This window comes from Fukomys damarensis, unplaced genomic scaffold (genome assembly GCF_012274545.1).
Source record: "Fukomys damarensis isolate Sample0158 unplaced genomic scaffold, DMR_v1.0_HiC HiC_scaffold_38, whole genome shotgun sequence".
Taxonomy (NCBI): Eukaryota; Metazoa; Chordata; class Mammalia; order Rodentia; family Bathyergidae; genus Fukomys; species Fukomys damarensis.
The window spans coordinates 45689510-45703450 of NW_022900950.1; the positions used below are offsets into that span (position 1 = coordinate 45689510).

General features: G+C 39.1%; 1 protein-coding gene across 1 annotated transcript in view; it reads right to left on the reverse strand.

Moving 5' to 3' along the window:
• Window positions 1-13941, reverse strand: part of Rnaseh2b (ribonuclease H2 subunit B) — a 43379-nt gene that overhangs the window by 6942 nt on the left and 22496 nt on the right. The window contains exon 8 of the mRNA XM_010636958.3: window positions 12403-12445. Within this exon, the coding sequence (XP_010635260.1) occupies window positions 12403-12445 (43 nt within the window). The remainder of the gene's footprint in view (window positions 1-12402; window positions 12446-13941) is intronic.

The following is a 13941-nucleotide window of genomic DNA, read 5'->3' on the forward strand; positions in this document are numbered from 1 at the left end:
TTTCAAAATGTGGGGAAATAAGATACTTCCATGACAAAGAACACCTGAGAAACTTCATGAATACCAAACCAGCACTACAAGAAATTCCAAACAATATCCTAGAAAAAGACAATGACGGTAACAACACCATGAGGCGCAAAAGAGCAAATCAAATAGTCAAGGGAAGAAACTAAAAGGAGAAGGTGAAAAAGTAAAAAGAGTCAACAAAAGGCCAATAACATGACAATAATAAGTCAGTACATATCAGTTATCACCATCAATGTCAATGGCCTCAACTCACCAATCAAGAGAAATAGACTGGCAGAATGGATTAAGAAGCAAAATCCGACAATATGTTGTATACAAGAAACACACCTAGTACAAAAAGAAGCCCATAGACTGATAGTGAAGGGATGGAAAACAATTCTCCATGCGACAGAAGCCCAGAATAAAGCAGAGGTAGCAATATTATTCACAGATAAAGTAAATTTCAAACCAAAACTGATTAAAAGAGACAAAGAAGGCCACTACATCCTTGCAAAGGGAACAATGCAAGAGTAAGGGATGACAATCTCTTACATATATATACCAAATATTAACACCTCCAACTATATAAAAGAAATATTAAGAAACATGAAAAACCAAATAAGCAGTAACACAATTTTACTTGGAGTTCTGAATACTCCACTTTCACAAATAGACAGATCATCTAGGCAAAAAATCAACAACAAAATACTAGCACTGAACCAAGTTTTTGAATGCAGGGACTTAACAGACATCTATAGAGTGTTCCACCTGACAAAATCACAATATACATTCTTTTCGGCGGCACATGGGTCATTCTCCAAGATAGATCACATACTAGCTCATAGAACAGGTTTGAATAAATGCAAAACAATGGAAGTTATCCCCTGTATATTATCAGATCATAGTGCAATCAAGCTGGAGATCAATAGCACAAGAAACCGTAGGAACTTCACAAACACATGGAAATTGAACAACACTCTCCTGAACAATCAACGGATCACAGAGGAAATTAAAGAAGAAATCAGACAGTTTTTACAAATAAATGAAAATGCCAAATACAGGAATCTATGGGATATAATGAAAGCAGTTCTACGTGGAAAATTCATAGCACTGAATGCCCATACTAGGAAAACAGAGCGAACTCAAATAAACAACCTAATGATGAATCTTAGACTCCTAGAAAAACAAGAGCAAGAAAAACCCAAAGCTCACACAAGAGAGGAAATTACAAAGATTAGAGCAGAAATCAATGCAATGGAAACTAAGAAAACAAGACAAAAAAATAAATGAGTTGTTTTTTTGAAAGAATAAAATTGAACCCTTAGAAAACTTTACCAAAACAAAAAACAAACAAAAAAAAAAAACAACAAAAAAAAAAAAAAGGAAAGAAAAGGCTCAGATACATGCAATTAGGAATGAAAAAAGGTGAAGTCAGATCAGATCCAACAGAAATCCAGAGGATAATCAATACCTACTTTGAGAACCTGTACTCTAACAAAATTGAAAACACAGAAGAAATGGACAGATTTCTAGATACTTATGAATTACAAAAGTTGAACAAAGAAGATAGAAACACTTAAAATACCCCAATTACAATCAATGAAATTGAAAATGTAATTAAAAATTTACCAACAAAGTAAAACCCAGGTCCTGATGGATTCACAGCTGAATTTTACAACACATTTAGTGAAGAACTATTACCATGACTCCTCAAACTTTTCAATGAAATTGAAAGGGAAGCAATCCTTCCAAACTCATTCCTGGAAGCAAGTATCATTTTGATTCCCAAACCAGGGAAAGACACAACTAAAAAAGAGAACTACAGGCCAAACTCCTTAATGAATATAGATGCAAAAATTCTTAATAAGATACTCGCAAAGAGAATACAGAGGATCATCAAGAACGTCATACATCCTGACCAAGTCAGATTTATTCCAGGGATGCAAGGATGGTTCAACATACATAAGTCAATAAACGCAATACACTATAAAAACAGAGTCAAGGACAAAAATCATATAATCCTCTCGATAGATGCAGAAAACGCATTTGACAAAATTCAACCCCCATTCATGATAAAAACAAAACCCCGCAAAAAATTGGAATAGATGGTCCATATCTCAACTTAATAAAGGCTATCTATGAAAAACTAACAGCTAACATCATATCAAATGGCCAAAAACTGAAAACCTTCATGTTAAAATCAGGAACAAGACAAGGATGCCCACTATCACCAATCCTCTTCGATATAGTTCTGGAAACATTAGCCATAGCAATTAGACAAGAGAAAGAAATTAAAGCAATATAGGTAGGAAAGGAAGAAGTTAAACTGTCATTATTTGCTAATGATATGATACTCTACATTGAAGACCCAAAAAACTCTACCCAGAAGACTTCTAGACTTAATTGACACTTTTAGCAGAATAGCTGGACACAAGGTTAACACCCAAAAATCAACTGACTTCTTGTATACAAATAACAGACTCACTGAGAGAGAAATTAGGGAAATAATTCCTTTCATAATAGCATCAAAAAAAATGAAGTATCTAGGAATCAATCTAACAAAAGAAGCAGAAGACCTCTACACTGAAAATTATAGCACTCTGAAAAAAGAGAGAGAAGAGGATATAAGAAATTGAAAAGATATTCCCTGCTCCTGGATAGGAAGAATCAACATAGTGAAAATGGCCATACTATCAAAACTGCTGTACAGATTCAATGCAATGCCAATTGAAATTCCAACACTATATTTCACAGAACTAGAAAAAAGAAACAAGAAAATCATTTGGAACCATAAGAGACCTAGAATAGCAAAAGCCATCCGAGGCAACAGACACATGGCAGAGGATATAACAATTCCCAATTTGAAACTATACGACAAAGCCACTGTGATAAAAACTGCATGGTACTAGCAAAGAAACAAGCCTGAGGATCAGTGGAACAGACTGGAATACACAAAAACAACTCCAGATACACTCAGCTACCTTATCTTTGACAAAGGAGCTGACCGTCCCCACTGGAGGAAAGATAGCCTCTTTAATAAATGGTGTTGGAAAAACTGGATCTCAACCCTCCAAAGATTAAAACTAGACCCTCATCTCTCACCATGCACTAAATTAAAATCCAAGTGGATTAAAGATCTAAATATTAAAACAGAAACACTAAACTTGCTGGAAGATAAGTTAGGCAGAACTCTTGAAGACAATGGCATAGGATAAAACTTTATGAACAAATCCTCAGTAGCACGGGAACTAGCAGAAAGAATAAACAACTGGGATTCATCTTATTAAAAAACTTCTGTACTACAAAAGAAACCATCAACAGAACTAAGAGACAACCTACAAGGTGGGAAACAATTTTTATTAGCTTCTCCTCAGACAAAAGACTATTATCAAGAATACATATAGAACTCAAAACAATCAGCCCTCCCAAAAGTAAAGACCCAATTCAAAAATGGACATCTGAAATGAACAGACATTTCTCTGACAAAGAAGTAAAAGCAGCAAGTAAATATAGAAAAAATGTTCCACATCACTGGTCATTTGAGAGATGCAGATGAAAGCAACACTGAGATTTCACCTCAGCCCACAAAGAATGGCTGCCATCAAGAAATCAATCAATAACAAATGTTGGCGGGGTTGTGGGGAGAAAGGAACCCTTCTCCATTGTTGGTGGGAGTTCAGACTGGTGCAACCACTATGGAAATCAATATGGAGATACCTCAAAGAGCTGGGACTAGAGGTTCCATTTGACCCAGCCATCCCTCTGCTGGGTATCTTTCCAAAAGAATTGAAAGAATCATACCACAGTGATATATGTGCACCAATGTTTATAGCAGCACAGTTTGTAATAGCTAAAACTTGGAAACTGCCCATTTGCCCATCAGTTGGAAACTGGATAAAGAAGATTTGGTTTTCTATAAAATGGAATACTACTCAGCCATAAAGAATGAGAAGTTAGATTCATTCATAGGAAAATGGATACATATTGAAGATATACTCCTAACTGAAATAAATAAGTCACACATGTGTAAATACTGAATAGTTTCTCTGGTGTGAAAAACTATAATAGTAACTAAGATCCTAATGAGATAATTGACCATGTGAAATATGAAGAAAAGGGCTAAAGGTGTAGGGAAAATGGGAAGGATATGGGAAAGGTAATAAGGGAAAAAAACATTAGACAATGAAAAAATGGAAATAAAGTGTTTGTAAATGGGGAGGGGAGGAGGGGGTGAAGGGAGGGCATGGACAAGGGGAAAAAAATGAGAACAAAGACCTGTCATGTAAAGGTTCAAGATCCCAAAAGTGAATGTAATTGTACTGTATACCTAAAATGTACCAATAAACTCAATAAAAGAAAAAAAGAAAAAGAAAAAAGCCCTGGTTTGTTGTTGTACCAATGCCTGGATACAATACCTGCTGGGGAACCAGAAAAAATATCTAGCCAGGGGCTCTCTTAGTCTGTACCCCACGAGGATCAAGACCTGGTCCTTGCCATATTTGTATGCCAGGCCACCAGTATGGATGGCTTCACCAGCGAAGATATTACCTTTCTGCTCCAATTTAAGGGGTGAACCAGAACATGTCCCTTTTACTTATTTGGAGTTAGGAGAAATAAAGTGAGACCTGGGGAGTTTCACAGCAATCCTGATGGCTTTATTAGAGCCTTTGAAAAATTAACTTCCCTATTTAGACTGATCTGGGAAGATGCGACCCTCTCAATAAGACCTCAATCAGGGAAAAAGGTTTGGGGCTCTGCCATCTGGGCTGGAAATGCTTACTCTGAGGCACACTGGGGTTCTTAAAGAGGAGAGGGAGAATCGAGGATTTATGCCCCCACTGGAATCAAGGTGGTCCCTACAAATAAACCACAATGAGACTATGGGATTCCAGTGGGAGAGGTGGCACACCTTCATTTCCTTTATTATACTAAAGAAGGACTAAAGGGAGCAAGGGTCAAGCTCATTAATTATGCAAAACTGGGACAAATCTACCAAGAGGAAAAACAACCTCTTCCCCACTGTGTTCTCATAATGATTAAAGGTTGTAATGACCAAGTACACCTTGATTAACCCTTATAGTATGGCTGGAGAACTCCTTATCAAAGTTTATTCCTGACATAATCAGCCCCTGATATAAGTACAAGTTCTTGAAGTTGGTGGTGGATTCCAAACAAGGTCACATGGGGCTGGATGGCCAGCCTGCTTAGAGAGACCACTAAGAGCTTCTACAACAGAGATTGAGAGGCATAAAAGGAAAAGTTATAGATTTTAATGAGGCTCAACACAAGCCTTCTACACCTTGCTCCATTTGCCAAGGCAATCACTGGGATGATGAACACCTTCAAGAGAGGCATGAGTCCTTTTACTTAGGCTACTCCTTACTCCAGTCCAACCAACAGAGCCCCAGGCTGATTTGATTCTGGAGGCCAATCTGTCAATTTCTCATTGACTCCTCCAATATATAAATGATCTAATGCTTTGAGGGGAGACTAAAAGATACAATGCATAGGAGCACCAACTCTCCTCAACTTTCTGGCATCCCAGGGGTATAAGGTGTCTCATGAAATGTGTCCAGATCTTTCAGATTCAAGTTACTTACTTGGGTTTATTTATCTTACATGGAAGGAGGGATCTGAGCCCCGAGAAAACACAGCCTGTAATGGACTTCCCACAGCCTGAGCATCTGGGAGCTTCCTGGGAGTCACCAGGTTTTAAAGAATCTAGATCCTTGGATGTGCTAGAGCACTGGCCCCTTTACCTACTTCTTGGAGACTCAGCCTCCTTACTTGGAACCCTGAGGCTGACTGCTTTTCAGGAATTAAATAAGCCCTCCTGGAGGTTCCTGTGCTAAGACTCCCCAATCAAGACAAATATACCCTTTTTCTGACAGAATGGGATTGGTTTGGGGGTCCTCACTCAACCTGCCGGACCAAGCCACCAGCCCATAGCTTTCCTAAGCAGGGAATTAAGAGCCAGTGTCAATGGGATGGTCAGGCTGCTTGTAGGCACTCGCTGCTCTGAAGTCTGTAAATTCATTTAAGGATGGGAATTTATGAGAAAGTCTCCCCATGACATTGGAAGGCTCCTCAAGGGACCAATTTATCCCTGAATATCAGATGTCTAGATTTCAAGGTACCACATTCTCTTAGTAGAAGGTCCTGAGGTTAACAGAGACATGTCATGGCCTCAACTCAGCCACCTTTCTGCCTAATCCCAAGGAATTAACTAAGCATCAATATGATCATGCTGAGATCTTAATCCAGGTCCAGCAGTTAAGAACTACATGATCAATCCCTTAAGAATCCTTAAATTGAGATTTTTACCGATGGCAGCTCCTTTGTCTATGAGTGATTTAGGAAAGCTGGATATACAATGATGGGCCACTTGGGAATGCTGGAGTCTGGTCTTTACCCTTGGGCATTAATGCCCAAAGGGCAGAACTAATAGCCCTCACTCAGGCTCTCTGGTTGACCAGAAGCTGGAGAATAAACACTTACACTTATGTTTTTGTGTTATGCATACTCATGCTGCTACTTGGAAAGAATAAGGCCTATTAAGTTCAAGGGGGTCTTTAAGTAAGCATGCTTTGGAGATCCTATAAGTGATCAAAGTTGTACACCTACCTCTTAAAGTAGCAGTTATACACTGCCCAGGATACCAAAGGAGACAAGATCCTATTACCCTGGGCAATAAAAGAGCTGACAAGCCAAGGTGGCTGCACCTTGACACCTAGAGCATCCCCTTCTGTGGTCATCCCTACTGTTGCCTACTAGTCCACTTGTATACTCTGACCAACAAGTTTTACTAGCATGGGTACAGGAACTGACCCTTAATTCTGACAGATGGTGGGTTACCACCCGCTGGGTGCCTCTTTCTAGTTGGCTGCCTAGCTTGGAAGACAATTAAGGGCATTTATGGCATCTGACACCTAGGGCAGAAAAATACTTTCAATCTGGTTACATTGGCCTTTTGGGGAAATAAGTTAAAAAAAATAGTCCAGGGCTGTGAAATATGCTTGAAGACAAACCCACAAAAGGCTCAACAGCAACTACAGGGAGAACAATATTAAGGTGCATATCCAGGACAGGATTGGCAGCTTGATTTCACTCATATGCCAGGAGGTTGAAATAGCCAATTTCTCTTGGTCCTGGCTGACACCAACACAGGGTAAGACAGAGGCCTACCCTTTCAGGCCACAGAAGGCAAGAGATAGAGCTTCAGTGGTGCAACTGGTTAGCATGAGGTACTCATACAGAAAAGGCAAGAGAGGTGGTCAGAGTTCTCATTAATGAGATTATTCCAAGATTCAGGGTCCCTTGTAGACTCCAAAGTATAGTGGCCCTGCCTTTTGTTCTGAGGTTACTGAAGGCATCTCCAAGGTCATCAGAATTGATTACCATTTGCACTGTGCCTGGAAACCACAGTCAAGAAGACAGGTATAATGAACTAATGGGATACTCAAAGGGGACTTTGAGGATACTCAAGTTGGCACAGGAATGTAAAACAGAAATGTATAAACAGATCCTACCTGTGGCCCTTACATTGGCTAGAAATATACTCAGATTTCAGGGCTGTCTCCCTTTGAGCTTTTATATGGGAGACCTTTCCTTAGGAAAGACATCCCTATGAGAAAACTAGGAAGCCTTAAGGCAAATGAGGTTCTTAACCTAGTTTCAGCAAATTTTGTCAGCCTTGAGGCAAACAAACCTCGAACCCACTCCACCTAGTGAGCCTTTCTTCTGTCCTGGAATTCTGGTACTGGGCAAGGCTCTAGACAAGGATCTAAAGAAACCCTGATGGAAGAGTCCCTACATAGTGATCCTTCTTACCCCTACTGAAGTTAAGGTGATGTGATACAATCATTTCTGGGTAAAACTTTGGATTGGTTCTGGAGATCCAAAAGTGAACCCTTTCTGTCACTATCCAAGGCAACAGCCAAGTCCACTTACACATCATGGAAAACTATAGAAGATCACAAACTTCTCTTTGAAAGACTTACAAGTATGCCAACTAATGTGAATATATATGGAGTTGTGGATCTTACTGGGAATTTGGTTAATTTTACAGTTTGAGTGTTTGCTACCTTCAAGGTGGAATCACTTCTGTGACAGGGACTGACCCTGTGGAGGTTGCTTATGGCCTTGGAAGAGTTTCCCCACCCTTAAGAAGGGTGCCCTGCCCTTTCCTGGGAAAACAACACTTTCCTGTGGTTGGCAGGAGTTCTGGTTTCTGACTAGACTGACTGTGACTGCTGGGTCTGCTTTCCACTCCCAAATTATTTACCACCATGGTTCCATATCTACCCAGGTTCAGGTCTTAATAAGGTCAACTTTACCTCCTGAATTCCTAACCCATTCATGGCTTTCACTGGAATCCCAGTGCCAGCTCTAGAGGGTGTGCACTTGGTCAACTGGATTTGGGCCACGGACATCAACTCTAATTTTAATGAGATAAGACAATCTTAGTGTGGGGAAAGGGAAAATTTCTGGTGATGGGGTCAATAAAAAGGGGGCTGGGTAAGCTTGTCAGCCTCAGATAAGGCAGGATTTTGTACTAAAGTTTTTTGCGAAACATGATAGTCTGGTACCCCAAAATAGCTTCTAATCAACTTGTTTTTATTCAACTAGAGTTAACTGCACCCAGCTATAAGGGGACCCAAGATGATATATACTCCTGGTTAATGGCTTGGTGGTGACAACATAATGTGTCAAGTCTGGAGGTCACTTTTAGTCACTTCCCTGAGAATTGTTCCTTATACCTTGTTCCCTCAAGGGGATTCTCACCAGAAAGGTCCAATTTTTCCAAAAGTTCTGGAAAGTTTTATGCCCCTCCCAGACTCCTATTTTATGGAAAAGGTTGAATTCATGATGTGAACCATGTACAATCAGGGACTATGGTTATCCTCATCAAAGTAGATGAACCTGGGGCTTAATACATTTGTGATCATCCCCAAGTTCTGTATAGGCTTTAAACTAGACCACTGTGCATGAGTTTTTTTTGAACTCAGGAACTGCTGGGAACAAGAGGACTTTCTTGACACAAAAAGAACTCATCACTCCTTTAGTCTTAGGGATCATAGTACTCATAGCAACCTTTGTGGAGCTAACCTATGGAATAGTGGCCAATTCAGTACAAATCTCAAACCTCACTGCCACTACACCAGAAGTTGCCCAGTTAACTGATACTAATTTCCAGGACTTCTAACAATCTCTAGACTCCCTGACACTTATGGTTTTGGAATACAAGTAAATACTAGACTGGATGCTGGCCCATCAGGTAGGTGTTTGTGGAGGTTTTAATGGAACCTGCTAGACCTATATTATACCTCTCAAGAGGTTGAGACTTGAACTTACGTCATTTTGGAGAAGACTAAGTACCTCCATGACCAGGGGGCCACAGACTCCCTAGAGGCCCAAGTCTTCTCTCAGATCAAACCCTGGTTTCCTTCTATATCCACCTGGCTCCTTCCCCTCTTGGGACCCTTGGTTGCTTGCTTGTTGTTTTGTCTATTTGGCTCTTTTATACTAAACAGCCTTACTCAGTTCATTTCAGATAGAATCTATGCTGTCAAGATGCAAATAATCCTCCAGATGGAGCCAACCATGATGGCTACTGTCCTTCTACTGTAACATGTTAGCTCAACATCCCAATGGACCTTATCCACTACCCCAACTAGGACCCCCTTTCAGCCCTACTGTTTTTCATGAAATTATCTTATTTCTCCATCAATTTTGAAAGACAGTTTTGCAGGATATATCAATCTGGGTTGGAGGCTGTTTTCTTTAGGGCTTGAAATATGTCTCTCTAGGCTCTTCTTGCATTGTGGGTTTGTGTTGAGAAGTCTTCTCTAATTCTGATGGGCTTTCCTTTGAATGTGATTTGTTTCTTTCCTCTAACTGCTTGTAGAATTTTGTTCTGTTGGGTGTCTGGAAGCTTAACTATTATATGCCCGAGTGTAGACTTTTTCTGATCATGGCTAGTTTTGAGTCTTACATGCCTCAGTTATGTGCATGTCAATTTCTTTTCCCCTACTTGGGAAGTTTTCTGCCATTACTCTGTGAACAGTTTTTTATGTCATGTGCACTCTCTAATGTTTGTTCATTGACTTCACTCAGTCTTATATTATTCTTCTTTGCATTGTCTAGTAGCTGCTGGATTGATTTCTTTTGATCCCTTAGTTTTTTAAAGAAAATTTTCTTTTCCTGATCACTAATGGAAATCCTATTTTCTATATCTGAAATTTTGTCCTCAAATTGGCTTGTTCAGCAAGTTTTTAATCTCCTGGAAATCTCTTTGCATCTGGTTTATGGATTCCACTGGTTTCCTATGTTGGAATTCCATTGTGCTCCTCAGCTCCTCTATTTTTTAATCTGTATCCACTCTAGATTTATTATGTCTTGCACTATGGGCACAATCTCTGCTACTATCTGAGAAATTATTTCTGATTTCATTTTTTCCATATCCTCTCTTATTGTAGTTCAGGGAGTTCAGCTGGTAGAGTATCAGATTTGTTTCCCTTTGGGGTTGCCTTAGGTTATCTAGAAGTCTGGAGACTTTTTCACATGTCTTCTCATTTCAACAGATGTAGATTGCTTTGCCTTTGTTGAGGCAACTTTTTCCTCACCCAGTGTTCTTCAATTCTCAGCAAGCAACCAAGCAGCCGTTTCTCTGTTGTTTGGCACAGCGCCAATTCCTGGGTTCAGAATGGGGGCCTTCTGGATCCCTGAGATGACCTGTCATCTGGGCGGTATTCTGGCTGGGGGCTGTGCATCCTAGTTCCTGTTGTCTGAGTAGGCTTCTGTCTTGGGTGTCTGTGCACTTAACAATGGTGTTGGGGCGAGCCTCTGGCTATTGATTGTGTGCCTGTGCAGATCTTTTCCAGGTAGGCCCTTGGCTGTGCCTGTGTGCCCAAGCCACTAGGTCAGGGCAGGACCCTGGGTGGGATCTGCCTGCAGCTGTACTGCTCTTGTCCACATCACTGCTCATTATGATGTGTGCACACTTACTGATGATATGGGGCATCTAGTGGTTACATATGAGACATAAGTATAGACTGTAGAGCAACTGAGATTGACAGTTTAAGAATGACTCAAGGAGAAGAAAGATTCCTACCAACAGATGACAATCACTCAATTAATTTCAAATGCAGAAAAGACATTTGGTGGTCAAAGAACTGTATTACAAATATCATCCTGTGAGTGCTTTTGCCCAGGGACAATAGATTTGGAAAAATGTGTTGGTTGTGTATGGAGTATTCTGAGTGATCAATAAAATTCACTGTGACCTTCCTAACTCAAGGATATTTTACAGCTACGTGCAGTAGCTGTCAGAAGACTGAGGCATGAAGATGTCAATTCCAGACCAGCCTGGGCAACTATGTGAGACCCTGTCTCTAAATAAAGACAAAAAAGGGTTGGGATGGAAGTGGGGTCAATCTCCAGGAATATAAAAAAATCCATTTTAATTATTCCACAGACCATCAAGTTACAATTGGCCTGACCTATGAGCAACTCGGGTTAATGAGGTTAATGGAAGATTTGTTTGTCTCTTGTTATCTATAGCTTGTACCCAGTTAAACATCCAGATCTCAGATGTGCTGACTTACAACCAAAGTGAGTTATAGCCAGCCCTCAGGAACTGATAGGAGTTCATAAATCAAGGGTCCACTGTATATGAATATGTTTACAGAATTATCTTGTTAAAAATCAATGTGATTTTCACCATTCAAGTAAAATGTACAAAATGAAAAATACTGATGCAGAACCCAACACAATCTATATTCCAAAGTTGGATCACTCTATGCCAGTGATGGTGAACCTTTTAGAGCTTTCAATGTTACGAAAAAAACCCCTCTGTGACATGCATGCCATAGGTTCACCACCACTGCTCTTATATGCTTTAAAATATATTAGTGTCATGCCTGGGGTCACCAGCCTACCACTGAATTTTCCTGGGCTTGTCTCTCTCTCTCTCTCTCTCTCTCTCTCTCTCTAATATAGATATAAGAAGAGTCAGAAGATAGTACAAAGGAGGGGTAAATTTTACTGACAGAAGATACAAATCCACTCTGAGGAGTGGAGTCCCCAGAGCTGGGTAAGTGCAGAGTATGGCCAGCAGTCCTCTATTTATGGTGTAAGGAGATGGTCCCTCCTTCTGGGGCTGTTCTGCCCAGTTGGTTGGTTGGTCAGTGGGCTGATAGAGAAACTTGGGTACCAACTGCAACAATAAAGGTCAGATCACAGAGATCATTTTTCTCCTGAGGTTTAAAGGGCCCATGTCCCTTTCTTACTCTACATAGGGGTCCCATCTATCCCTATTCTAGAACAATCTAAATTCATGTGGTAAAAGTGATTGTTTTTTCATGTAACCCAAAGATATTTGTCACAATTTCTTACCTTTGATGGAGGATTTGGCATTTGAGCTGAAGTTTCTGGAAGCCTAAGGAAGTTTAAAAATTAGAATCACAGTCTTGGTTTTTCATAGATAAGCAAATAGAGAAACTGGGCTCATTTAAGACTTCGTGAGTCCTTCTCTCACAGCATTGCTTCCATAGATCTTGTTCCATCATTTCAAAGTAAAAAATAAAATTTCTGCAAATAACTGAATCTTCATTTCATTACTTAATTCCTTATGTTGGAATTATCAAACAGAAAAATAAAATCAGAACCATTTGTTGAAATAAGAGTTGTTTGTCTGTAGCCTCAATTTGGTGCTTTGGCATCAGAATGCTTCTTCATAAATGATGATGCCAGAATTTATTTAAAAGTGAAAATTAATGTAACTCTTGACAAAAGCCACGTAAGCTTCTCCTTTTGTCTCATTAAAGAGAAGTTTAATTGGATTTCTCTCCACAAATCTTTAACCCAAAATTAAAAATTTCAGTGGAGGGAAAAGAATCTGAACAAATAATGGATTTAAAAAAATAATATACCCAATAAGAAAAGCAGTCAATAAATCAAGGGAAATATTAAACAGAAGAATGGTTAACAAGCTTTTGACACACTTTAACTTCTATAGAAACCAGTTTCCACTGTTTTAAAGTAGGAACATATGGAATGTGTGATAAACAGCAACTATATCTATTATTATCTATTATGTATTAAAGAAGAAAAAAAGGATTGTGTAATGGTCAGGAAAAGGTATTAAATCATTATGCACGTATAATCTTAATAACACTTGCCAAAATCTTGACCATAAACACAGTTATGCTACAAAAGAGTAAAGTCCTTATATTAAAAATAATATTCTTATATTATATTACATATTATAGTATATTAAAATTTTTTATAGAGGAAGGAATACAAGTGAAGTTATCTTTATGATGATTCTTTCATCTCTCAAGGACAGGTTTTTAAATAATTTTAAATTCCAAGTACTCAGAATTATAAAGGTAGTTTGTGAACATCTAATGGTAACAGTGAAAATGGCATAAAACTTTAAAATGTAATTTTTGATAATATTCTACATGTTATCTATCACCTCATTTTCCACTTTTCTTTCTCATAAAATGATCTCAAAGAACCAAATTAATTAAGTTTCACTGGGGATATAAGTTGAACACACTTTATCCTCTAAAATCATAGAAAGGATACAAACTTGCCATAATCAGAGTTTCTACCAAATCAATTCATTCCAATCAATGTCCATTAAAAATAATTTCCAATCCACAGAGTATATGACATAGCTCAAGAAAAGCCTCCCATCAGTGTCGGGGTTTAGCACATTGGTGCTGCGCTTGCTTCGCAAGTGTAAGGGCCAGGGCCGGTGATTTAGCTCAGCAGTTGCCTGCCTTGCAAGTGCAGGGACCCGAGTTCAATCCTTGGTACCAAAAAAAAAAAACCAAAAAACCAAAAAACCAAAAAAACAAACAAGTGTAAGGGCCTGAGTTTGATCCACAGTACAATAAAAAAAAAAAAAAAAAAAAAAAAAAAAAA